The 27445-nt window shown below is 40.4% G+C and overlaps 1 protein-coding gene across 1 annotated transcript in view; it reads right to left on the bottom strand.

Moving 5' to 3' along the window:
* Positions 1-27445, bottom strand: part of MAMDC2 (MAM domain containing 2) — a 184925-nt gene that overhangs the window by 91187 nt on the left and 66293 nt on the right. Inside the window, exons 3-4 of the mRNA XM_007938422.2 lie at positions 5098-5369; positions 3050-3134 (exon numbers count right to left, since the gene is read on the bottom strand). Of these exons, the coding sequence (XP_007936613.1) occupies positions 3050-3134; positions 5098-5369 (357 nt within the window). The remainder of the gene's footprint in view (positions 1-3049; positions 3135-5097; positions 5370-27445) is intronic.

Below are 27445 nucleotides of genomic sequence, written 5' to 3'. Positions count from 1 at the left end.
GAAAGATAAAAGAGACACTGGTGCTACTGTAGTCTCTTCATGAAGCTGGCAGTTATAAGAAGGTTTAAGATCCTGGGGAATCAAGGTTCTAACTCATCATTGCCCCTTTGGACAGTAGCTCTTCCACTCACTAGCAGCATGACCCAAAACCTCTTTGTGCCTTGGTTTCTTCATACATAAAATGGGGACGACATCCTCACCTCACAGTGCTCTAACCAAGTATTCTTCAAGGCTATGCTTTTAGCTCCAAAAATTCTGCCCACCACCCTTTCTTTCACCTGGCTGACTAATCCTCCATCCCCTTCACTCTTGATGGTAGACAAGATGCCCACCACTGAAAGTCATGCTTCCCAGACGCTAAAGATACTTTGCTTTTCTCAGAAGCAAGAACCCAGTCAGAATAGTCTAAGTGGGCATATCCTTGGCTCTGGATCTCTTCTGCAACTACTGAGTAGAGAAGAAAGATGAAAAAAGAATATTCCCTACTCCTCTCTTTTTAGTGGCATTGACATGTTTACACAGATAATTTATTACCAGTCAACAGAGTTCTTACTGGGAACAAGAAACTCACAAGCCAGTGCCTTCACTGACTCTCATATTCATGCAATTAAAAACATGAAGTATGCTTGTGCTGGCCATCTCCCATTTGTCCTTCCAGATCCGCCTGACCCTCTCCAGACTGGTTGGTTGCACAGAAGCTGATCCGCATGAGCTATATAAATGTGCTCTCCTACCTTCTGGCTTCCTGTTGGGTTTGGCCAATGGAAGGTGGGAGGAGGGTGAGGTCAGGGTGTTTATTCCCTCAGCTTTTACCCTCCCAGGTCACCATGGTTGGCTGTGTGCCCTTCTTTGTCAAGTAGCCCTCAACATACAGGTATTGTCTCTAGGTTCCAGTAACCCCTCTTCCCTTGAACTCTAGAAGTGATAATGGCTCATGACTCATTGGTTACTATCCCTTGCTGGTTCTTTCCCCCACCCTCTCCCTCCACTGCATACCTTTGTAGTCCTTTTATTACACCTGCCTCAGATTACTCAGGTTGACTATACCCTTTGTTTCCACTTTCCTGTCAAGACCCTGATTGATATAGTTATCAATGTGTTTTTACTTTAGAAAGCACTGAAAATTTATAAGATTTACATTTTCATGTTTTTTCACTGCACTGCCTGCTAACCAATCCCTGACATTCAGTGCCCAAGACTGCCATCGGGAAAAAAATAAAGATATTTATTGAGAACTTTCTATATACCAGCACTGTTCTATGCACTTTGTATGAATTAACTTATTGAATCCTTAAAACAATCCTATGAGGCAAGTACTATTTTACAAACCAAGAAACTAGAGAAGCAAAGAAAATGCACAGGAAGAAAAGAGAAGTGAGAGCGTGACTCTACAGTGTAACAAAAGTATTGCACCCTTCTGTTTTTTAAACAGACCAGAAGCCATTGAGTAAACTGAAGAAAGTCAGTGAACATTTCGTGAGTGCCCAGCAGGTACCCAGCACTGTACCAATCCCCTTCAACAACAATTCTATGGGGTAAGCGTTTTATCCCATTTCACAGATGATGAAACGCAGGCCGAGTCAATGGGTGGAGTTCCTCCAGGGGTGTCTGGCTCTAGGCTATGCACTGTCCTGGCCACCATGCGGCTGCCATGTGGAATGTGGCTTAGGGGGAGACCCAAGGAAGGGAGCTTGAGTCTAACCTCACTATATGTGTAGAAAACAGTCACTTTCCCAATCTATTTTCTTTCACTTGTATTAAAGACATCACTGGAAAGTCAAAACAGAGAAGTGAGGCTTCAGGGAGTTGACAAAGGCTCTTTCTAGTTCAGAGTTGTCTTTTTTTTTTTTTTGAACATTTTATTGTAGCTTGGGTGAAAGTTTACAGAGTTCAGAATCATCTTTGACCCTCCTTTCTCTTCCCTTCCCCATCCACTCAGCCTCCATCAAAGTACTGTAAAACTCTCAAATCTACCCGTTTTCCTATTACCCTACCCACCTCCTATTTCAGACCCTCCTGTGGCCCTTCTGTAAGGTCACAGTAGCTTCCTATGAGTTATCCTGCCTCACGCGTGCTTTCCTCTTTTCTAACCCATCTCCCGTTCGCAGCCAGTCATCATCCTTACAGAAGCTGCAGGCCCCTCCCTTGCTGGCTGACTTTTAGTGCCTCCCAAACACATAACTCCTTAAGTTCAAGCTCTATATCCTGGATATAGGATCTTTCTAACAAACCCCCTTAGCAGTCCTGATTCTCACTTCAAATCCCTATGAAGCCTCTTGCCTTTGCCTGGACATGGCCTGTACTTTGTCCCCACAAGCTCTGCCCATAGAGAACTCTTTCCTGCCTACTCTGCTTCTTCACTCAACTAAATGCCACTCCTTGAAACTCCAGTTCAAATGCATCTCTTCTGTTAAATCCTTTCCAATTTTCTGTTCTCTTTCCCTCCTGCATCCATGGCCTACTCTTCTCCAGCAGGATTTAGCACATGTAGAAATCACTTCAGTGGTCGATGAGTAGATGGTGACAGGCACAGGACAGGGGCTATAGCTTCTCCTTATGCCATCACAGAACCTGGCACATAAGAGGCACCCAAGCAACACTGCTTAAGTGGCATCTGAATGGCAGCTGTGATTGTAGAGACAGGGACAATGGTGTGCTAAGAACGAAATGGAGTAAAGCAAGGAAAGGAAGTAATACGATGCCTTTTTCTGGCAAAGGCTCCAAAAAGCTGAATTTGCAGCAAAGTGGAAATTATTTTTTTATAAGAACTTGTTAAGGTTAAGGCTGCAACTCTGAGGTTACAGTTATTACATACACTTTTCTTTCATTAATCCAGCCAGTCTAGGCAAACACTAATGAGCCTCTCTATGTGAAAGATAGAGAAACAACATACAGCATTCAAGTGAACCTAACAAAGACTTTAATCTTCTATACATTATGTAGTATATTCTATAAAATACTGTTCCTAGGGCTGATTCAATTCCCTCTGGCAACAGGAGCTTTAGTAAAAGATCCACATTCTGATGCAATGAAAATGAATCCCACTTACCAATACAGTAGCCGGTTGTCATCTTGATTTCAAAGAGTGCAATGCTGGCTGTGTTTCCCTGCCCTAGAACACCTTCTATTAAAATCTGCACAACACATGGGAAAAGGGGAGATTAGACTTCAAAACACTATGTTCTCTTGGTTCAGTATTTCAGCTTCTAGTCAGTAGCCACTCAGCAATTCAAGGCAAAACAAGATTGTTAGTTCCAGCTAATCACTATTGGATACCAATCTCATTACAGACTTTGCTAAGTGAATGTGTGTGTGTGTGTGTGTGTGTGTTTATTGGGAGCTCTGGTGGTATGATGCCGTAGGCATTTGACTGCTAATCAGAGGCTGGCAGTTCAAATGCACCAGCTGCTCCTCAGAAGGAAGGTTGGGCAACCTACTTCCATAGTGATACCACCTCGGAAACCCAACAAGGGGTCGCTATGAGTCGGATCTGACTCGATGGCAGTGAGTTTGGTTTGGTTTATACATATAGATAGATATGCTGAGAACTTTGAGATGAGCAAGGTATTCATTAGAAACTCATGGAACTCGGTCTCCAATTGTTATCCCACCCACAACTTCTCTAGTGTTTGCGGCAGTGCTAACTGTCTGGAGATGGAGAAGAGAGTTTGTATTCCTGGGGAAATCCATTCTGGGAATGATCAGGAACTGAGAGCAGAGGTCTCAGGAGATAACGAGTCCTTTGCAGGGGAAGGTAGGAAGCACAGACTGATTTCTTGGTGGGAGATCTCACACAAGATGGTGGAGGTGCATAAATGAACTCTAATTTTCATATGGATGGGAAATATGAAAAAAACACTTTTTTAATGTTTTTTTTTTATAATTTACTTTATATTTTGTCCTTGTTATTGAGAATATACACAGCAGAACATACACCAATTCAACAGTTTCAACATGTACAATTCAGTGAGATTGATTACTTTCTTTAAGCTGTGCAACCATTCTCACTCTCCTCTCCCTCCTCTCATGAATTGTTCCTCCTCCATTAATATAAACTCTATGCCCCCTAAGTTTCTTATCTAATCTTTCTAGTTGCTGTTGTCAGAAAATTTGAAAAACTTCCACAAATAACAGGTTAGCTATGTGGGGAGCATGACAATTTGTGTGACTGATTTCAAATACTGTGATAGTTCACATTCAGTCCTATTTCTGAAAATTGTGGTTTTTCTTAGGTGATTTTGACCTGATACTTTGCAACTGTGCTGGAGAGCATTGTAAAATAGGGGAAACTAAGACTCCCCCAATGCACCTTCCCTTCATCATCCATGCTACCACCTGGCAGGGTGAGAGTCCAAGCATGAAGGAGGTATAGTACAGCATTTCAAAAATTTTTTGAAGAAGAATGGGATAGGGAATTGAAAGGAGGTTAGGTATGAGGAGAGTTTTCTTGAAGGATTCATTGTGTCCTCAATGAATATTCTCATATTCTCACTAAATATCATGCCTCAGGGCCAAGTAAGTGCAGATCCCATCCTCCTTTCCCACCCCAATCCATACCCAGCTTTGTCTTACACTCTCTACCTTCCTTTTCTAACACTTCTGAAGGAATAATTTCATAATGAAAGGAAACAAAACATACCCTTTAAGTATCTATGATTTTTCAAAATATTTTCATTTTCCTTTCATTACATTTAATATTTTATTCAAAAAGTATAGCAAACAAACCATTAGGAAGATAACACAAACACATACTACACACAAGGAAGGAAGGGTGAAACAACAAAATGATAAGAAATGAGAATTCTCCTTGACGCCCAATTTCCATTCCATTCCAAGAGTTGGTTTAATGTCACTTATATTCTTAAAGAAGTCCTTTAAATAGATGAGAAAGAAATTCAGGAAGAGGTTCTTTTAATGAATCAATAAACACAATACTAATTTACATTACTGATATTCTTCTATAATGTGTCTCCTATAAAGCATCACATCCTAACATAAGAAGTAACTAACCTCAAAAGGCTGTAGTTTTCATAAGATCTCAGAATAGCATAAAGCACACATACTAAACTCTGTCCCTTTCTCCTAAACTCCACCAACCTTGAATTTCTTGGGGCTGTTTTGCAAATCCAGGCTGGCTATTAGCCAGCTATCTGAAGCTTCCTTAGCTGACCAAAGCAAGCGGTCAAAGCTTTCATCTTCAAACCTCACATAGAGGTTCAACCTGCTGGGATGTGATAGAGACTCTGGAGATGTAGTTATCTGGTAGACCAAGCGAAGGCAGCTCCATTCTTCGGCCTGTAAATCCGAACTGAGCAGCACAGCTTTCTCCCCTTGCTTGGCAAATGAGGTGTCAACATAAATGTAATGGCCTGGGAAAATAAAGGAACAAAGAGAAGGACTCAATCTTATGTTTGCAACTCAGCAAAATACATAACTGTGGTCTAGAAAATCTGAAGACAGATAAAGCCTACAGATGCATTTTGTTTGGCCCACTGCATATCGTCTTAACATTACATCTCTGTCTTGGGAAAAATTAGGAGGTCTGGCAACACTGAGGTTGCTTTCCCACAACAGGCTGGAAGTGAGTAGTGCTGCCTCTAAAGAGGGTGCCATGTGGTCTCCATTTTGCTATAATCGCCATCATTCTCTATTAACCTTTGACATAAAGCCAAGTGTCTGTTCCCTTTTATTATTTTACACCCAGCGTACTTACCACATTGTGTTCCATCTCCCTGACTCCCATATGTACATGAGTTTGAGAACCCTGGATAAGAGGGGGCAGAACCTGGAGGAGCAGCATGAATAGGTGAATAGGTGAAATGCCCAAGACCAGTCAGGATATCTTAGAGGACTCAACATGGTGGCTGCAGTGATGGGCTCAGGTACAGTAGGGATCATGAGGCTGGCACAGAACTGAGCAGTGTTTCATTCTGTTGTACATAGGGTTGCTATGAGTTGGAGACAGAGACAACAACAACAACCTCCTTCCATAGCTCCCCCCATACAGAATGATACAATGTGTACGTAACTTACATCTTTATAGCCTGGCTCTTGGGGCCTTAGTAGAAAAAGTTCATTGTAAACCAGTTTTTCATTAGGAATAAAACTCCCCCACACTTAGACTCTTCCATGACCAGATCTTAGAGTTCTGACAACAAAATGAGAAAGTGCATGTAGAACACGTGCCACAGGGCTTGCAAAGCAGTGAGCTCTGGGAATAGCAGTCATTGTCTCCTCCTATCTCTTCCTCAGCCCCTCCTTCCTCCCGTTTCCCTGTGTTCTCTGCCTTCTCACTGTGCCCATCCTTCTGCTTTCCTCTCCCCAACCCCCTTTTCTCCTCCTTTCCCCTCTCCCTCTGTCTTTTAATATCAATAAGTGTTCTGCTGGTCGCATTTCTATGGAAAGAAAAAAAAAGAATTGGAGTCACAAACACTAACTTGAACTTTCCAAACTCAACTCAGGTCATCTGCTTTTGTATGGCAGTAGTATGATCTTCCCATGGGTCTCTGGGGACCTACTGCCTTTCAGGCCTCCATTAATCTGCTGTTTTCCATTGTATGACCTCCTACCTCATTCTTTGAGTTTCCCAGCACTAGACTCTTACTATAAAGGGTCCATAACACCTCTTTTCCTTGCTTAATGTTCTTCAGTCCCTTCCCCCACACTTATTGCCTCAGATGCTTTATCTTAGCCATGATCCTTGTCTATGTGGTGAGTATGATCACAGACCAACAGGCTCTCAGCTGATCACAGGGCATTGTCTTCAGGGAGCCTCCTTATCTGCTGAAGGGTTTCAAGATCAAGATCTATCTCCAGCTGGCAGTCTTCTTGACATAGCAACCACCCACTCTGTAAATAGCAGCAGCTTCTTGATGACAGCCCAGGCTTCCTCTTGTGGAGAAAACTGGCCCTTGCAGCAATTGCCACCACTGCCATTATTGTTGTTGGGTGCCATAGAGTCAATTTAGACTCATAGTTGAGTGTTTCACTAACATTTACTAGCTGTGGAGCCTCTTGGGTTTTGAAGTACTAAGCTGGGCTTTTGATATCAACCCTTTTTTGAATAAAAGTGCCATTTCACTGTGACATGAGAGAATGTATACGTTTATTCTACTTTCCCCACTCTCTGCTACTGTCCCAAAAGAAGGGACTCCAAGCAAGCTGGTAGTAAGAGTAGGGATGGAGAGCCCAGAGCACTGCAAACCTTTTCCGAGGAAGCAGAGAGTTAGGGGAGTCCTTAAGTAGTACAAATGGTTAATGAGCTCAGCTGTTAACCAAAAGGTTGGAGGTTCAAATCCACCCCGAAGCACTTAGGGAGACATGCCTGTCAATCTACTTACCAAAAATCAGTCATTGAAAACACTATGGAACAAATTTTATTCTGATGCACATAGGTCTAAATTCCAGAACTAGTACTATGGCAATTTGGCCAGGGCATGAACTGTGGGTGCTTCTTTTTCCTCTTAAGCATGCCTGGAATTCTACGAGCTAATAAATGCACTGTTACTTAGGTGTGATGATCACATTGGGGCGACTGCGGTGGAGTGAATACCACCCAGGACCTTGATTTAAATCTTTATCATGCATATACTGTGTCATTAGTTTCTTTATCTGCAAAATGGAGATAATAAAAGAGTAGAGACCCATCATATATATCTATTCAATATCTGGAAAATCGCTTTGCACTCAGGAAACAAACAAACTGAAAACAACATTAACACTTTCAACACATACACATGAAATACATTTTTCATACAAATTCCAAATAGCCACTAAATGAAAGCTACTTCATTTCCTGCTCAAACTGAGAAGTATATATTTCAACACAAAAAGGAAAATTGGTTAGAAATGGATGGCATGATATATACCAAACCATGAACAGTGTATTCTATGTGTAATTTAAAGAATCTTCAAGGGCCATTTTGACTGTATTTAATCTATGTCATGCTGACTTTAGAATACAAAGTCAAATAAGATGTGACTTCATATCTAAAGGGTAGTTTCAAAAACCTGGTGAAATGATGTATACAGAACGCTTTGTAAATTGTCTTGTGAACTGTTAATTATTTCTGTTCTTATCATCAGGGGCAGGAGTGGTTTGATTTTCCCAGAGGTAGTGAGACATTTTTACTGACAATATAAATTGCCAATCAAATTTCCTAATATGGTTTAGCACAGATATTTGTTCAGATCACAGCACATTTTAAATGCTAATACGAGAAGAGCCTTCTTCTTCATTCATCTTAATTGACCCTTTAATGTTAAAATCCGTAACTTGGTCCACTTTAACGCTTGGCCTCACCTGGCTTCCAATCCTCAGCAGTTCTCTTCCTCACAGCTGAGCCCTTTGGCTCTCACCCAGGGTTAATCATCAAAAGCAGGATTCAGCATATTTATGCCTGAAATGATTTGACTGAAACCTTGTGACCCAGGTCTGATAATGACACCTACATCTCTGTTTTGTTTTCCTCTTAATACTTTGTGTAGCTAAGACAAAAACATTGCCTTGTTTAGGGCAGCTTTTTTTTTTTTTTTTTTTTTTTCAGGCTAGGATCTTCCTGCCAGACTTCCTGAATGCCTTATTGTCTGCCTATCTTGGATCGAGTCCTGCTGTAGGAAACAGCAGGGCAGAGTGGTTAATAGTGCAGCTATCATGCCAGCCAGATGTTGGTTCAAATTCTGGCCATACCACTTACAAAGTACATTACTTTGGGCAAATTACTTACACTATCTGAGACTCAAGTTCTTCACTGGTTAAATGGGGATGCTAAAATATTGATTTTACCAGAGTTTTAAAGATTGTTGTTATGTGCTATAGAGTCGGACCTGACTCATAGTGACCCCTCCTTGGGTTTCTGAGGCAGTATCACTATGGAAGTAGATTGCCCAACCTTCCGAGGATTGGCTGATGGGTTTGAACTGCCAGCCTTCTGGTTAGCAGTCAAGTGCCTTAGGCACTACCCTACCAGAGGTGCAAATGGTTAAATGCTCAGCTACTGGCCAAAAAGTTGGTAGTTCAAACTCATCCAAAGGCACTTCTGAAGACAGGCCTAGTGATCTGCTTGTGAAAAGTCACAGCCTTAAAAATACTATGGAGCAGCTCTACTCTGCACACATAGGGTCACCATGGGTCAGAATCAATTCAACAGCAACTAACAGCAACAACAAAACAATAAAGTGACACAAATCAAGCAATGACCATGAAGATGGCATGGACCAGGTAATGTTTGTTCTGTTATACACAGAGTTGTCGTCAGTCGGAGCCAACTTGACAGCAACTAATAATAAGTCAGTTTGGCACCATGCCTCAGGGGACATGGTAAGATCTTAATGTCATCTCTTATTTTTCTAATCACCATAATTTTCCTGAAGCTTAGCTCAATTCATCAGCTTATACTGGACCTCTCTAATACTAAAAGATATTTGTTCCACCCGCTGCCCATTGCCCCACGCTTCTAATACCAACTTCTCTGACCACTGAATGGAATATTCTCCAACCATCTGTAGCTGGGTCCATTCCCCTAGTCCCTACTCTACTCCTTTAGGCACATCTTGTTCTAGGTCCCTGCATCTTCCAGTCTGCTCCCATCCCATTTGCCAACTGTGGTCTATGCTACGACAATCATCCCTAGGGTTTATCAAGTGATCAAAACAGACTAGACAAGAACACACACAGAGCATCTAACAAGAGTTCATAAAATTTCTGCAAAGAACCAGATTCTTATCGTGGAGAGAGAGGAGGTCTCCAAGGAACTGCAGCCTCCAGGCATTTGACTGCTAACCAGGAGGCTGGCGTTCAAACCCACCAGCCACTCCGCAGAAGGAAGGTTGGGCAATCTACTTCCGTAGAGATATCACCTCGGAAACCCAAGGAGGGGTCTCTATGAGTCAGGTTTGACTTCACAGCACATAACAACAACAACCACCTCAGAAACCCAAGAAGGGTTCACTATGAGTCCAATAGACTTGATGGCAGTGCATATCAGGTTACATTCTGAAAGAGTCAAAGACTTTTCCCCCTCCCCTCCCATTCCTGGTAACCAACAAAGAAAATTTCCTTCCCTGTATAAACCTGTCCTTGACCTTTTTATAATAATGGACTCATACAGTATTTGTCCTTCTGTGATTGACTTATTTCACTCAGCATAATGTCCTCCAACTTCATCCACATTATGAGGTGATTCACTGATTGTTCATTATTCTTTGATGTTGCTTAGTATTCCCTTGTGTGTATGTACCATAGTTTGCTTATCCATTCATCTGCTGACAGGCACTTAGGTTGTTTCCATCTGTTTGCTATTGTAAATAGCGCTGCAGTGAACATGGGTGTGCATATATCTATTCGTGTCCTGGATCTCAATTCTTTAGGATATATTTGTAGCAGTGGGATTGAGAGATCAAATAGTATTTCTATTTCCATCTTTTTAAGGAAGCACCACACAACTGTGATTGTACCATTTTACAGTGCCATCAGCAGTATAAGAGAGTTCCACTCTCCCCACACCCTTGCCAGCATTTACTGTTTTCTGTCTTGTTGACCTTTCCTGTTATTGCTGGTGTGAGATGATATTTCATTGTTGTTTTGATTTGCATCTCTCTAATAGCAAATGATTGTGAGCATTTCTTCATGTGTTTGTTGGCTGCCTAAATATCTTCTGTGATAAAGTGCTTTGTCCTTTGCCAATTTTTGAATTGGATTGTTTTTCTATTTATGCAATAAATTAGGAACCCAAAGTTTGTCCCTATTTTATCTTTGATGAACTTTATAGTTTTCATATCAAAGACTTTTAAAAGTAATTAAAAGGCCAAATGTTTGAACATTCACAGAAAATGCAATGGTCATAATATTGCACAATAATGCAATAGGTCATAAGAGGTCAAACAGTTGATTGTGCTTATTAGAGAATGAGCAGAATTGCATTATTTAAGTAAAAAATGATATTAAACTTTGGGATTGCTAATATCTGATCTTTTAAAATCAGATCACAATTATTTATAAATCTACTAATCATTTCTGCCAGAAGAATGCCCCAAAAATATCTAAGAAAAATCATAAAGTTCTATCTTATCTATTCTCACCTCTGTTTGAAGTTTCCAATTTTACTATTATCTTGTATAGTTTGTTTAATAAATCACTAACTATATGAATCATAGAGGAGATCTGGTGGCATAGTACCTAAGGCATTTGACTGCTAACCAGACGGCTGGCAGTTCAAACCCACCAGCCACTCCTCGGAAGGAAGATTGGGGAATCTATTTCTGTGGTGATACTGTCCTGGGAACCCAAGGAGGAGTTGCTGTGAGTTGGATCTGACTCAATAGCATTCAGTTTGGTTTTTTTGGTTTATGTGAATCAAAATTTTAGTCATAAGAAGATGAACATAGCTTTCATCTCAAATCACCTATTAAGAGACAAGCATTCATAGGGGACTAAAATTTGACATGCTCCAGGCACTAGATTCTTGATATACGTTCTGTCTCTTAATGATGTCAAGTAATCCTGTGATGTGGGGATTGCCAATTTTAAAATAAGGATACACATTTACAAATATTAATAAACTATCCAAGGTTGCAGCTAGTAAACCAAAGGCTGGTTCCAAGTCCATGAATTTTCCCCTGTACCATGCTGCCTCTCAAGTATTTCCCTGGTGATTTCCTTTATTAACTATCTTCTCTTAATTGTAGTCACCTTCCTAAAACAGATAAAGAAAGCTTTCCTCACTCATCCTTTGCACTGATGGTTCAGGGGTAGAATTCTTGCCTTCCCTGTGGGAGACCCGGGGTCACTTTCCGGCCAGTGCAGCTCAGGCACGGCCACCACACATCTGTCAGTGGAGGCTGCCTACTGCTATAATGATGAACAGGTTTCAGTGGAGCTTCCAGACTAAGACAGAAAAGGAGGAAAAGCTAGGCAATCTGCTTCTGAAAATCAGCCAATGAAAACCCTAGGCACCATAACAGTTTGATCACAAACTCATTATGGAGATGGTGCAAGACCAGGCAATGTTTTGTTCCATTGTGCATGGGGTTATCATGAATCGGGGCTAATTTGCCTTCAACTAACAATAACAACTCCTCCATATAGTAGAATCCTGAAGGGATGGATGTTTCTTTATGGAAGCTTGCTCAGGCTTCTTTACAAATACTCTCCCTACTGATAACACAATAATCAGATTAACTTTACTACCACATTGCCTCGAAACTAAAAGGTTTTTAAATATGTCAAGTTTTCTAAAATCAAGGAATAGTCTTAGGGTTGACCTATAGTAGTGCAGCTGTTTTTCCTCAAAAGGATGTTAACAAATCAATGGTGCAACTTAGAACTGATGATTCACAGTAAGGCATTTGTACTTTTGTTAGTGACAACAATCAGATGGGCTCCACCATCTTGGGCTCAGAGCAGGCCACAAACTATCTCCTGTAAACACTGCTTTGAGTGGGGCCACGTGGAGATGAAGGGTGGTTAGGGAGCCTCTTGGCATGAAGGCAACCCAGAAACCACTATCAGTTTCACAAACAAAGCACAGCCCAGACTTTCAGCCCAGTGTCTAAGTATGTACCTACTAACTTGATTGAACAAAAGGCATTACATGCACATCTTATGGGTAATCCATTTCCTGATGGATTTGGATCCTTAGCTGCTGGACAACAGGGTACTCCATACTAATCAAACATAAACAAGTCTGCCAGGCTCCCAATCTCCATGAAGGATTAGAGTCTCTCCATGGAGCTTTGTAAGGCACATCCCTATTCAGTATTTTTGATGGGAATGGTTTCTCTTCCTTCCTCTCCTTGCCATGTAAGCTCCCTAATGACATAGATTTAGGACACTCTTCATTCCCATTCCATAAAATCGCATGAAATCTCTGGCTTTGGGTTAGTTTACATGGACAAAGAGATGAATGAGATTTAAGAAGTCTAAGTTTAAATCTAAATTCCTTTAGAAATCAATATACTGAGGATGGTTAATTTACAGTACAACTTTATAGGCAGGTCCTGCCTTTGAAATGTCATGGGCAAAATGATATATAATTGAGCAGGACTGAATAGCAATTGCAGTCCTATTTTGATCCCAAGTGGTAAGAAACCCCTCCCAGAATGAAACGTTCTCTAGTACAACAAAGATGCTCTGGGGTTAGAGAACATTTCAACTATAGCTTTGGTTAAGGAAAAGGAAAGCATGCATTTAAAGAGCAGTATAGAATTACCCAGTATGACTTCAGTGCCACCCCAGCACTCAGGGCTATGGGTAGGGTAAACACTTCCTCATGCTGTGGAAATTGACCTTTTAGTGTTGCCACTATTCTTAGTCAATGTCACCTCACTCAGGAAATCCATTAAACTTCAGTCATTGTTATATAATGTTTATCGGGCTCAAACATACCATTGATCATGAACATGGCACACGACTGGGCAAAATTTCTTTGTTATATACAAAGGTGTCATGAGCCAGAGATGACTTGACAGCAACTAACAACAATCTCCAAAATGAGAAAAAAACATTTAAAATATCTTCTGTTCCAAATTCATTTATAAATAAGAATTTGCTCCTCTCTCCAATGGACACAGTACTTAGCCTACAACTGCGGAACCTCGACAGAATCTTAACATGTTAGAGCCAAAAGAGGCCCTAATATTTATTAGTGCCAAGGAAGAGTTCTTCTGTATGCCATTTATGATTAGAATTGAGGAAAATTGTGAGGCCCAGTGCAGACTTACTGAACAGAGTAAGCCCTATTGATTAGTAATTTCTGCCCTGGTCCTGGAAGAAAACCCTATGGGACAGATATTGTCCAAACCTTTTCTTTAATTGATTTAGTAACTGATTTGACACCTGGTGTGCTTTGCTTGTCAGGAGTGAGTGAATTGCCCCAGAAAGTCTGTAGCACTTTTCACTTTGTAGATGGTCTTTCTTTTGACTTCTAACATCATACAGGAGCAGCACACACCTTTTTGACTGCTTTCTCATCTTGAAATATTCTTTTCCTCTGCATTCCTTGATACTTCCTTTTACTCTGAATTCCCCAAGTCCTGAATACTCTACATGGCAATCTCAAAGGGGCAGGGAGTCGCCATCTTCTGACCTCCTCTAACCCCACAAGAGGAAGACAGAACCAGTAGCCTAAGGCCTATTCCTGTGAGGCCAGACATGCTGCCTCCCTCCAGCCCTTTCACCAACCATTCCTCCCACAGCACCCACCACCTCTTTGGTGGGTTTGATAATTCGCTGCAGTGGCCACACAGAACTCACAGATTATGAAGTTTATTAGGGAAGCAACAGGCTACAATTCAAGTTCAGAAATGCACTCAGTCTCTTGCACCTGGCCATCTCACATAGCAGCTAGTAGTCTCTCTCTCAGCAAGTGCGTGTCTCTCTCGTCTCTCTCTCAGGAAGTGCGTGTCTCTCAGGAGCACATTTTTCTCAGCAGCATGTCTTTCTCAGCCAGCAGTCAGAAAGACTCCTTCTGCCTGTAGGAGGGCTCCTTTTGAGCCTGGCAGAGTGGCCAAACTAATCAATCCCAACATCAGAATTCTATACACCTGAGAGAGAGAGAACTTCCCAGAAGATTGCTTCATGCCACTTTTAACAAAAATACCCCAGGTGGATAACTTTGACAATCAGGAGCTACTTAGTTGCTCATGGCAAATTCCACCACAGAGTTTACAAAGACTTATGGTTAGAAAAGCCACACTAATTAATTTACTACACTGCAGTCAGCCACAGAATTTGCTTTAGTTATTCTTAGGCAAAGGTATCATGTACTCTGTTGCTTCCTACGTGTTGTTCCCTTTACCTGGGATACTCTTGAATCTCTTTCCCCTTGCACATTCCACTCCACTACTTCCTGCCTCCTTTCCTAGCTCATTCCAACACTTCATCAAGGTCTTTAGCTTAACAGAACCATAAAGTACAGTTATGCAGTATGTAACCTATACAACTGTGCATAGTAGTCTTATTTAGATACGCCTTTTCTAGGCAGCCTTTGCTAACCTTTACTTCCAGTCTTGGTTTGATACCCCTTCTAAATGCTCTTTTAGTATCAGTGTAAATTGAATTCATATTTGTTTGATTACTCATCTGTATACTTCATTTTTAAGCATAGAAGGGTAAATACCATGTCTGCCTGGCTCCTAGTGGATGCTTTCTATATTTTTAAATAAATGAGCAAACTCCTTCCTGATAATAGTTTTTTAAAAAATGATTATAGATAAAAGATATATTAAAATTATTTTTCATTATAGAGATCTTTCATTAGGCTTGAATTTCATAACAATGACTAAATTTACTGTTACTCTAGGAAACATGATATTTAGTGAGAATTGTAACTTCACTGGCAACTCATGCTACACTTAATATTTTCATATTTGCTCCCACTGTTAATATTTGTGAAACATAAATTCTTACTATGTCAAGATTCACAAAGGATTGTTAAATGCACAATTCTTCGCCTTTCTCAAAAGCAGAGTTTATTTGGGAAGCATTCAGAAAATGTTTTCAATGTGTGGCATTTCTAAATTAAAGAAAACTATAGTTTTATCAGCTTCCAATCATTTTGAGGAGTTCTAAAGTACAGAGATCAGATATACATTGAGAGGTGATGAGGTCAGCATTGCTTAGAAGTCTTAAATGCCATTTTGCTTCCCCCTGACAAGAAGGAAACTTTCTCACATCATGGCTAACACTGCAAAAGGAGTCTTAAAAGATCACAAAGCATTAAGCCTGGTGGAAGTAAAATAAGTTCGATAAGGCAATCTCTGGTGAAAATAATCTGCCTACATGTGAAACTAATACCACAGATGTTCTCTCCACCCTTTGTCATAGAGCCTGGGAAGGATGTAGCCTTAAACCCTGCTGGCCCCAGTGTCAGTTCTAGAAGAGAAGTTTACCTTAGCAACTACCAACAGAGAACTGAGTGATAACTCACAATGAAAGCTTATGGGATATTTGGAGAGGGAGATTCACTTTACAGAGTATTGAATAAAGAAGTAAAAGCTTGCACTACCTGATACTGTTTGTTCTATCAAAGATCACCCCAAGAACACAGCTTTCACTACATGACTTGCCAGGTGGGGACAACATTCCTTGGCTGTGGAGTCAGATCCAATCATAGTGACATAGCGACCCCTCCTTGGGTTTTGGAAGCGGTATCTCTACAGAAGTAGATTGCCCAATCTTCCTTCCAAGGAGTGGCTGGTGGATTTGAACCGCCCGCCTTCTAGTTAGCAGTCAAATGCCTTAGGCACTATGCCACCAGAGCTCCCAATATATGTGTGTGTGTGTGTATACACACACACACACATATACAAGGACCTCTGATGGTGTACTTAGGCACTATACCACCAGAGCTCCTAAGACAAGGAAATTAGGGGATAACAGATAACTGAATTCACTGCAAGTTTACCAAGTACATCTGGAAGGAAAAAAGTATTCTTTGACTGTAGAACATGGGTCCATTCACAAGGAAACTTTCTTATTTTGATTTCCAAGGAACTCTACCTCTCTGTCTTCCCAATTTCACTAATAACACTGTTGAGAGCACAGCTGAATATTCTTGCTCATGCATTATACAAGTCAATTTTGCCAAACAAGAGGAGTTATACACATTTCAGCTTTGCTCAAACCAGATTTAAACAGGAATGCCTATGAAAAGTTCACTGTGATACAAGTAAATAAATATGAATATATATATAAAACCAAAGCCAAACTGAACACACTGCTGTTGAGTCGGTCCCAACTCATAATGACCCCTCCTTGGGTTTCCAAGGGGATATCTCCACGGAAGTAGGTTGCCCAATCTTCCTTCCAAGGAATGGTTGGTGGGTTTGAATCACCAGCCTTCTAGTTAGCAGTCAAATGCCTTAGGCACTATGCCACCAGAGCTCCACACATATATATATACAAGGACCTCTGATGGCATACTGCCTAAGGCATTTGACTGCTAACCAGAAGCTGGCGTTTCAAACCCATCAGCCACTACTCAGAAGGAAGATTGGACAATCTAGTTTCGTAGTGATACTGCCTTGGAAACCCAGGGAGGCGTTTCTATGAGTTGAATCACCTCAACAGTAGTGAGTTGTTTTTTTTTTTTTTTTTAATACACACACACACACACACAAACACATATATATATAACTTCTATTTGTACTTTAGGAGCTCTAGTAGCATAATGCCTAAGGCATTTGATTGCTAACCAGAAGGCTGACAGTTCAAACCCACTAGCCACTACTCAGAAGGAAGATTGGGCAAACTACTTCCGTAGTGATACTGCCTCGGAAACCCAAGGAGGGGTCACTATAGGTTGGATCTGACTCGATGGCAGTGAGAGATTTGTACTTTATTCTTTCAGATTTTGCATTTTATGCCTACTGTACAATGCAGTCCTTGGAGAAGGATATTGTGCTTGGTAACGTGGAGGGTCAGCGAAAAGGGAAAACCCTCAGTAAGATGGATTAACACAGTGGCTGGAACAATAGGCTCAAGCATAGCAAGGATTTTGAGGGTGGCACAGGACCAGGCAGTGTTTCATTCTGCTGTACACAGGCTCGCTATGAGTTGGAGCCGACCAGATGACACCTAAAAACAACAAGAACATACCAATAGTAAGGAGCCCTTGTAGCACAGAGGTCAAGCGCTCAGCTGCTAACAGAAAGGTTGGTGGTTTGAACCTACCAGTCTCCCCACAGGAGAAAGATAAGGCTGTCTGTTTCTGTAAAGATTACAGAATTTGTAACCCTATGGAGCAGTTCTACTCTGTCCTATTGGGTCGCTATGAGTCGGAATTGACTCAACGGCAGTGGGTTTTGGTTTGTTGGATACAGCAGAAAAGCAAGGCGGAACAAGAATATTTCATTTAAAAAGAAAATATGGCTATGGAGGTAATCACCTTTCATTTGTTGAATTACAGAAAAGATGTGACTTACAATGGTCTGAACATAATAATGAAGAGAAAGAAATGTGTAAGTGAAAGTAAACTCCATAATATCTATAAAATGACGGATCTGGCTTATAGCAATGGTTTTAAAATTTGTTTTACAAATAGAATTGAACACAAAAGTCCATCTACTAATAAAGCAAAGAAATACAGCTGTCAGTGCCAGGTAGACTACCTAGTTTGATATAGTCATTTGTTGCCTAGGTCAATTTTGCTCCCTAATCTTGTTCCCTCCCAATAAACTCCCTTACAAGAGTCCCTGGAGCTTGTTCTTTGAGCTCAGGGATGGCTTGGAAACTGCTGACTTAGACAATCTTGAGTCTTCTCGAATATGGCAGTCTAATATACCACAAGAGTTCCTGGACAGTGCAAACGGTTAAGCACTCAACTATTAACTGAAAGGCTGGTGGTCTGAATCCACCCAGAGGTGCCTCAGAAGGAAGGTCTGGTGATGTGCCTCCGAAAGGTCACAGCCTTGAAAACCTTATGCAGCAGTTCTTGTCTGCACACGTGGAGTTGCCATGAGTCAGAAGCCACTCGACAGCAACTGGCTTGGTTTTCCAGTTTTAACATATTACAAACCAGCACCATTCCATGTCCTTCCCACATCAAACCTGATCCCTGTTTCCACTCATGTCTGTTTTACACAGTTAGCTGGGGTTTTGCACCTAAGTAAATGAATCACTGTGTATGTGTTTATGTAAAGGAATTCTGGTGGTGTATTGATTGAGATTTGGCTGCTAACCAAAGGTTGGTGGTTCAAACCCAACAGCTGCTCCATGGAAGAGAGATGAGGCAATCTGCTTCTATAAAGATTTACAGCCTTGGAAACCCAGTGAGAGTGTCCATGAGTCAGAAATGACTTGATGGCAGTGAGTTTGGTATAGATTTTTGGTGTCTATGCAACTAACCACAATCACATTGATAGAGAAGTCCTCACTTGTAAACTAGTCTTTATTGAGTTCAAGACCCAGCATGCTATCTACTTCCGGTGTTTCTCAACCTTGTATGCACATTGGAATCACCTAGGGACCTCTAAAATACCAAAGCCTAGGTCTGCAGTACAGCCTAGACATCAGCCCATGTCTCCAGAAACCCTCAGTCCCAGGCAAATTGAATTGGTTTGTCACCCAACTACACCACAATTTTGAAATCTCTCAGGGTCCTTATAAAGTCAAGCCAGGCTTGGGAACAACTTTTCTGATGTCCCCTCTCATCCTTTGGTTTTATCACAACTGACTCTCAGTATATTTTAATGAGGGCTGGTAGGAAGAAGATGGTTTTTGGAATCAGGTGGCACTGAGTTTGAATAATAGCTCAGCTGATCATTGTGTGATCTCAGGCAAGTTGATTAGGCTCTCCCAAGCCTCAGTTCCTCAAGTGTAAAATGAGGACAATAATATGTATTCCAAAGGGATGTTTGTGCAAAATTTAATAGTATTATGCATGGGAAATATCTTGTACTGCTCATGTTGTAGTATAAGTTCCCAATAAAGCATGGCTTCAGGTTTCATATCTGTCAAATCATTATAACAGTACTCTACCTAGAATTTCTTTTTTATTATATTGAGGTCATGTATACCAGAATTTCCTCATATTCTGTCATTCATGTATTACGTTCAGGAATTTTTTATATCACTGTATCAATGGTACTAATATTACTATTTTTCTTTTGCCACACTCACCTTAGGAGCTCTGGTAGCATAGAGCCTAAGGTACTTGACTGCTAACCAGAAGGCAGGCGGTTCAAACCCACCAACCACTCCTCGGAAGGAAGGTTGGGCAAACTACTTCCATAGTGATACCACCTTGGAAACCCAAGGAGGGGTCACTATGAGTCGGGTCCGACTCAACAGCACATAAAACATACTCACCTTTGAAAAATGTAATATTTATTTTAGCTGGCTCCTTAAGAATATTTGCATGAAATCTGGGAATTTCTGTGCTAGTTAATCTAGTATACATAAAAACACACACATAATTAGTAAAATAAAAAAATAATAAGGTCAGGTACCCCGTAAAGTAAACTACCATGCTATGCATACTATACTTTGGGAAATATTAATTCATGGAAAAGTTAGTTATTATTATATTTTCAAACTTTCATTTTCAAGTCTTGGAAACTAAAGCTCAGAGAGGCTGAGGAATTAGATCAAGGTTAACCAGACAATCCATTGCAGAATTGGGACAAGTAAAGTTTCTGGACCTCAGGTCCCTGTTTCCATCACCCAGCCTCCTAAAATATCTATACTTAAAGCCCTAATTAGAATCCAGCTGAATAGAACTAACACCAGGAAATCCTGAGGCAATATTGTTCTTCTACCCCTGTTATTATTTCTTCACCTAGGAATCCTAAAGGAAAATCTTTTCCTTCCAGAAGTTGCCTGACAGTGCACACCTGAATTGACTTAGCTGCAACCCTTGCTCCATTTGACAGTAAGAACACACTGGCCTGGGGGAAACGGAAGAAAAAAAATCGCCTACTTGTACTTTTAAGGCAGGAGGGCAGAGCAATTTGGGGTTGGCAGCACAGTATACTATTTAGAGATATTTCTGGAATGTGTCTGACTTTGTTGCATCCTTCTCCAACCAAATACATGCAAATGTGGTAAGACTTATAAATGGATTATCTGGACACTTCTACCAAACTTTCTCCAAAAAATTAGCTTATATATAAATTCCATGTTTTTCAGAAAAACCAAGAAATCCCTGCCTACTCCCCAAATTATCAATAATAAAACAAAAACATCCATAACAGAGAGGAGTCTGGTGTCCAACAACAAGGCAGGTAGGTCTGTTGTGAGCCCTCTCACCTGTTTCAAGTATCATCCTTACAGGCCAATTAGCAGTTAAGGATGTTGCAGCACATGCATGCCATTTTTTACCTGCCCAGCATACATTCCCCACAATTCTGGCTAACAGCACTGCTTTCCTTTTGGGGAACCTATCATTCCTTATTTTCAGTCCAAGTGGTTAGAGTGGGACTGACCCCATTACATCCTTTCCAGGGGTGGCCACATGATTCAGGCTTGACCAATAATATTATTTAAACCTTTTCTTTAGCCACAAGGAGCTCTGGTGGTACAGTGCCTAAGGCATGTGACTGCTAATGAGAAGGTTGGTGGTTCAAATCCACCAGCCACTCCATGGAAGGAAGACTGGGCAATCTACTTCCATAAAGATTTACTGCCTCAGAAACCCAAAGGGGGTTACTTTGAGTCAGAATCAACTGGATGGCCATAGTGATTGGTTCAGAGATGAGCACATGATCTGACTCAGGTAAGTGAGGATCAATTAGGAGAATTTTGTTAGAGCTATTGGGAAAGAGATGGAGCACTGGTGGCACAGTGGTTGGTTGTTGAGCTGCTAACTGAAGGGCTGGTGGTTTGAACCCACCAGCTGCTCCACAGGAGAAAGATGTGGAAGTTAATTTGCATAAAGATTTACAGCCTTGCAAACCCTATGGGGGCAGTGCTACTTTTTCCTGTAGGGTTGCTATGAGTCAGAGTTGACTCAATGGCAATGGGTTTTGGTTTGGATTGGGAAAGAGAAGCTTTCTTTCCACTGGAACAATTACCTGTAAGAATGTTGAATGCCTCCAACTGCTGAAGGCTTTGAAAATGAAGCCAGCACAACAGAAGGAAGAGCCAAAAGATCTGAAGAGAGAGAAATAGAGCTGGATGACATTTTTTAAGCCCCTACATAGACCTGAAGCCAGATGCTTCTGAATTTTTAAATTTGCATTAGGCAGTAAAGTCCTTCTTTAGTTTAATCCAGTTTGAATTATAGCATTATTTACTTGGGGACAAAACCTTGTCAATACATAAGTCAGAGTGAGCACCTAATATAATGGTTTCAACCATGAAGAAACAGGGAAAGGGGAAAGAGATGAGGTAGAGGTTGTGAACTGCACAGTAGAATGTGGCCAGGAGACCAGTTACTTATCTCAACTTTACCCCTGCTTAGCTGAGGTTGACCTCTCCAGGCCCAGTTTCCTCATCTGGAATAAAATAAAGGAATTGGACAATCAGTTGTTCGCAAACAGAGCTCTGTGCAGCCCTGAAGTGCCTCAGGCAATGAGAGGATAATAGGTATCCAGGGCCCCAGACTTCCTTCTGTGTGACTAGCTCTCCTCTTATCTATATTACATTCCAGGTTCTCAAAAGGTTTTGTTGTTAGAATGGTTTCCATTATTAAAATGGATTACTTGGCCACCCCAGTTCTGTTTACATTGAAGTCTAAATTGAGCAAAGGGTCAGCTGGGGCCCAGTAAGAATGTGATGTCTGGTTAATATTTTCTATTCTATGTTAGGAGTTGGTCAGAAGCCAAGGTCAAGAACTCAATCCTCAGTGGGTTCATTAGTTTTTCGCAGACTGAAAAATTGATAATGGCTACGATCTGCATTCCTAATTTTGAGAACTGTCAGAGATATGGGTCATTGGTCATACAAGGGGTTGGGAAAAGGAATATGGATGATTCCTTAGCCATTAATTCTGCCTTAAATGCCAATACAAACACCACTGGTAATATTCAAGGCGGGCCACCTCCTCTTAGATACATAGAATAAAGGGTGGTGTGCTTAGAGATTTGTTTATTTTTCTCTCTCTGGAGACAATATGATTATTGTATAAGAAGCTGAGAAAACAGAGAGCACTTATTAAACAATCAACTGCACAACACCTACTGTGTGTCCATCCACCACAGTGTTCTAAGTTGCTATGGGTTTTGCTTTTGTTTTTTTTAAGAGACAACACACACATTGTAGTGTGTCAAGAGAGATGATCATTTTTATGAAAGCATAAAAAATCATTTTATGCAAACCTGAATTATTATGATTACTTTGAAAAATATATTAAAAGCAAGTTTTGACACTGAACATAAACTTGGAATTTCAAAATCTTTAGAAAATATATCTTAAAAAAGAAATTTTGGCATGAATTGATAGAATGTGTGCCATACACCTCTGTAGTCAGAAATTAACCTCTGAGTTTAAGGCAAAGCTAATCAATCTTCTTTGCCTTGTTTCAGGTAAAAATTGTGCATGAAACTAAAGTCTTATAACAAAAATATGTTCTAAGAATAATATTGATCCTTTCAATAGTAGCTGAATATTTAATGCTACCTTAACAAGCATGCTGCAAGATAACAAATTAAGAATGAATATTGCTTTTCTATTTGCCTTTTTAGTCTCTGTATAACTAGAGGTTTTTTCATCAGAGAAGTATTTTTTTTCCCAACAGTACATAAGTGATGCCATCTATATAAATGTTGTTATGTGCCATCGAGTCGGACCCAACTCATAGCGATCCCTCCTTGGGTTTCCGAGGCAGTATCACTACGGAAGTAGATTGCCCTATCTTCCTTCCGAGGAGTGGTTATATAAATAGTAAAGTTAAAATAAGTATATATAACTTGGGGTTTAATTTCTCTTACTGATTAACTTCTGATTTCTACCACTTTGTTGACATATGCTGCAGGCACACATAACCCAGGTTGAGGAATGTGTCACCAACCTTAAGAGAGGACAGTTGTTCAGTTAGGCTAGGCAGAGGTAAAGAGAAGAGACAGGCAAAGGGTTAGTTGGGGACAAGCTATGAATGCGTCAGAGTATGTCTCAGGATTTGGAAGCAAGCAGTGGCCTGGAAGGTCCAATTTGGGAAAGACAGCTGGTTTTGGGATTAGTCAAAGTCAGGAGAGGTTGGCTCAAGGGAGGCAGAAATATTTATTAACACTGGGACATAACATTCAGATCTACTGGATGGCAGGGAGTTTCAGACAGCACCTTGGATAGCTCCCTGGACAAGAAGTGCTTTGACAAATCAGAAATGAAGGCTCTCCTCCTCTAAGGCCCAGGTCTTCCCAGTTGGCACCACCCCTTGATGGAATGAACTTGGCCCCTGGAGTCTAGGGGAACCATTTACAATATCCAACTGGAATATTTGAGTTAAAGCCCTAGGGATAGTGTCCATGCCCTTAAGTAAAATGTTCTTTGGTGATGGGGAGGTGGGAGCATTTGTTTTCCAGAAGTTTTATCCCATCTAATTTGGTAACAGAAGTTTCCAAGACCAACATTACTGTGATGGTAAGGTGCCCTGCGGTACAGTTTTAACATGTTAATGTTCACCTTTGATTCCATATTGTCCCTTTTAGATACCGATATTTGTAGGAGGTGGGATATAGTGAATCATGCATTTATTAGATGTATTGAAGTTCTATATTAAAACAAGTTCAAATTTTCCCATTACTACAACTTCAGATACAGTAAAGTTCACGATTATAGAACTCCCTGGCCATGGCTTTCAGGTATCTGTTTACTTTATTCTCCATCAACTAACACTGTTACAGGGAGAAAAGTTGCCTTCAGTTGACTCCTCACTGGTAGACCCTGAAGTCTTTTGGTTCAAAGATTGATAGCAATATCATTTATCTCAAAGGTCTTTGGGTGCATTTGCATTATGGTGACAGTGGATTGTATCAATAATTGGAAAATCAAACTCATCCCAAATAGTTTATTTACTAAATTGAAAACAAGGCATTTAGATAATTAATCAAGACAATAGGAAATTTCTATAGAATTAACATGAGAAAGGAATCAGGCAGAAAGAAGAGAAACCTATTGTAAGTGGAATAATGGTGGGGTAGGAACACAAAGAATATTATTGAAGACACCTACTCCATGTGAGACTATCACTATGTGGAGCCCAAGACATGATGATATGGCACCATCTCTGAGTTTACTCATTCAGTAATGTTTACTGAGCATCTACTCTGTGCCAGGCATTATTCTAGGCCCTAGGGACATAGAAGCAAATAAAACTGACACTCATGACATTATTACTCCTTTTGGTGATCTTAAGTCAGATCACCTTGAGTGAGAGCTGTTTGGCTGGTAACTCTTCAAAGACTATAGCCAAGCTCCAACATAACAATTTGACTAAACAGGAAATGGGAATGTCAGACCTCACAGTGAGGGACATAAACAACTCAAGTAAGAGATTTAAAAGTTATGAGTCCTCCACTTCACTAAAACTAGTCACAAAGTATATAAGTTGATAGAGTACCAAGAGAGGAAAGAAGATTCCAGTTGATAGTTTGCAGCCAAGAAGGACTTGACATATTAGGGGAAACTCAAGTCACAGATACCTATACCTACTTGGGTTTCTTTATATGCCTTATTTTAGAGGATCAATGGTTCTTTGGAATCACAAAATATTAATGTTAGAACAGATATGAAAATTCATTGACTCCAACTTCTCTATCCACTTGTCTTATATTTCTCAGCTAATTAGGGGTAAGGCCAGAATATGCTCATCTTGACTGGAATGGAATCATGTATTCCTTTATGTGGTTTTCATATTTTAATTATGTCTGGCTAATGAATCTGCTTGGTAACAATAACTATTTAAATCCACATTAATCATTTTAAACTTGAGAGCACCGAGGGGCAATCATCTCAGTCTTGTCCTCAGGTCACCAGCAGGCTGTGTTTTGGTTTGTGACAAGGGATATAAGAAAGAGGAAATCACGAGTAAGGAGGAAAGAAGCCAAATGAATGGAACGCAAGGCCTGACCGGAAGCTTGCTGGCTCCTTTCAGTGAGAAATACATCTTTGTCTTCAGTTGCAAGTCCCTTTTGGCCTGATGATTTGCTATTGCTCTTTAATAAAACAGGCTGTCATAAGTGATCAATTATCAGACAGGACTTGCCTTCACCTTGGAGACATATTATATCCAAGAAGAAAATCTCCCCTGAACTACAGTACCCTTTATTGCTTTGATTATAGTACAAACAACATTTTCTTAAAAACTTGTGAAATGTGAACTATTTTCTAAAAATTCAGCCCAAAACAAATATAACTAACTCTATAATACAAAAATTAGAGAATCCCACAGATAATACACTTTAAAATGAAACTGCTGAATTATATTCTTTACTGCTAAGCCACCAATTATAGTATGAATATAAAGAAAGAAGCATGGGCTTCAAATGGACAAATCACTGATTTGTATCTGAAAATTGTTCTCATTCTTGGAAAAAGATAATATTGGCCACTGCTCAATTTCAAAAGATAGTCATGTTGGCTATTCTGGATTCTGATTTTACTCAAGATAAAATGCCCTAAGTTTCCTAAAGGTACCATGCTTGGCAAAGCAGAGGGTCAGTGAAAATTGGGAAGACCCTTAATGAGGTGGATGGACACAGTGGCTGCAACAATGGGCTCAAGCAGAGCAAGGACTGTGAGGATGGAGCAGGATGGGGCAGGGGTTCGTTCTGTTGTACACAGGGTCACTACAAGCTGGAGCCAACTCAATGGCACCTAACAACAACAACAGTTTCCGTTTTGTTAATTTAACTCTCAGTAGGCGATGCTAGGAGATAAATGTTTTGAAATTTCAGTGTCAAAAAATGGTGTCTTCTAGACACCCATTGTAGCTTTTTTAAAAATACACTTTTTGATATTTTGAACATTGCTCCTGGGGTAAGAATGTACTAGAAAATTTAACTTTGCAGGTGGCATTGTACTAGATGTCAAGACTGAACCAGATAGTGGAAAGTGCTTCTGAAGCTTGTAGGTCTGAAGGAAAAGGAGAGTGCCTCTCTTAAAAGAAAGGTAACTTCTGTGATTGGTCTTGTTTTTAACCAGCCCTCCAATAGTAATCCTGCCAGACATGCACCTAAACCTGCTAAATCACTTGTGGCAGACTCCCTAAACATAAGATGAAAGAGCTCTTGGTTTTCCCTTCAGATAAATAGAGGCTCAGCCACTTCTTTGAATTCTTGGATTAAAAGACAGAGGATCTCTATAAAGAAAAAAACATATTACGAGCACTCCAGTATTCTTGCAGAGGTTAAAAGACAGTAACACTCCAATACAGAAACAATTTAAGTAAAAGTATAAAAAGTTGATGACATTAGCTGAGAAGGCCAAAGTACTTTCTCATATTTTTCACCAAATTTTCTGATATGTGAATAACAAACTTAGAAAACCATGAGAAAATTATAGTATACTGAAGCTCAGAGTTTGAAGACAGCTTCTGAAGCATTTTATACCTAAAGAATTTTTTTATTCTAGAAAACTAACAGCTATAACTCATAGACCTTTCTTCAGTTTACATAGCAATGCTACTTATATTCTTATTTGAGCTTTACATCAACCACTTGAAATGGTTACTATTTTCTCCATATTCTTTATCTCTGATCATTCATTATCTGTATTAAGAGGTAAGATCAGAAGTCCTATAACCATATGCTCCTTCTCTTTGCATTTTCCATGCCCATTAAACCTAAGTCACACCCATCTCAAATACCTCACCAGGGCTTTCATAGTCTAGTTATGTCCAGGAAGTGTATCTTTTATTTTTGCTGGTAAATGAGATAATCCCAAGTAAGATTATCTGGCACAGGCATAGTGTTGTTGTTGTTGTTGTTTGCCATCGAGTCGGCCCTGACTCATAGCGACCCCTCCTTGGGTTTCCGAGGCAGTATCACTACGGAAGTAGGATTGCCCAAC

This window comes from Orycteropus afer, unplaced genomic scaffold, assembly GCF_000298275.1.
Source record: "Orycteropus afer afer isolate SDZICR_OR568_19922 unplaced genomic scaffold, OryAfe1.0 scaffold00005, whole genome shotgun sequence".
Lineage (NCBI taxonomy): Eukaryota > Metazoa > Chordata > Mammalia > Tubulidentata > Orycteropodidae > Orycteropus > Orycteropus afer.
Note: the sequence above shows the minus strand (reverse complement) of the source record. Positions and strands in the feature narration are given on the sequence as shown.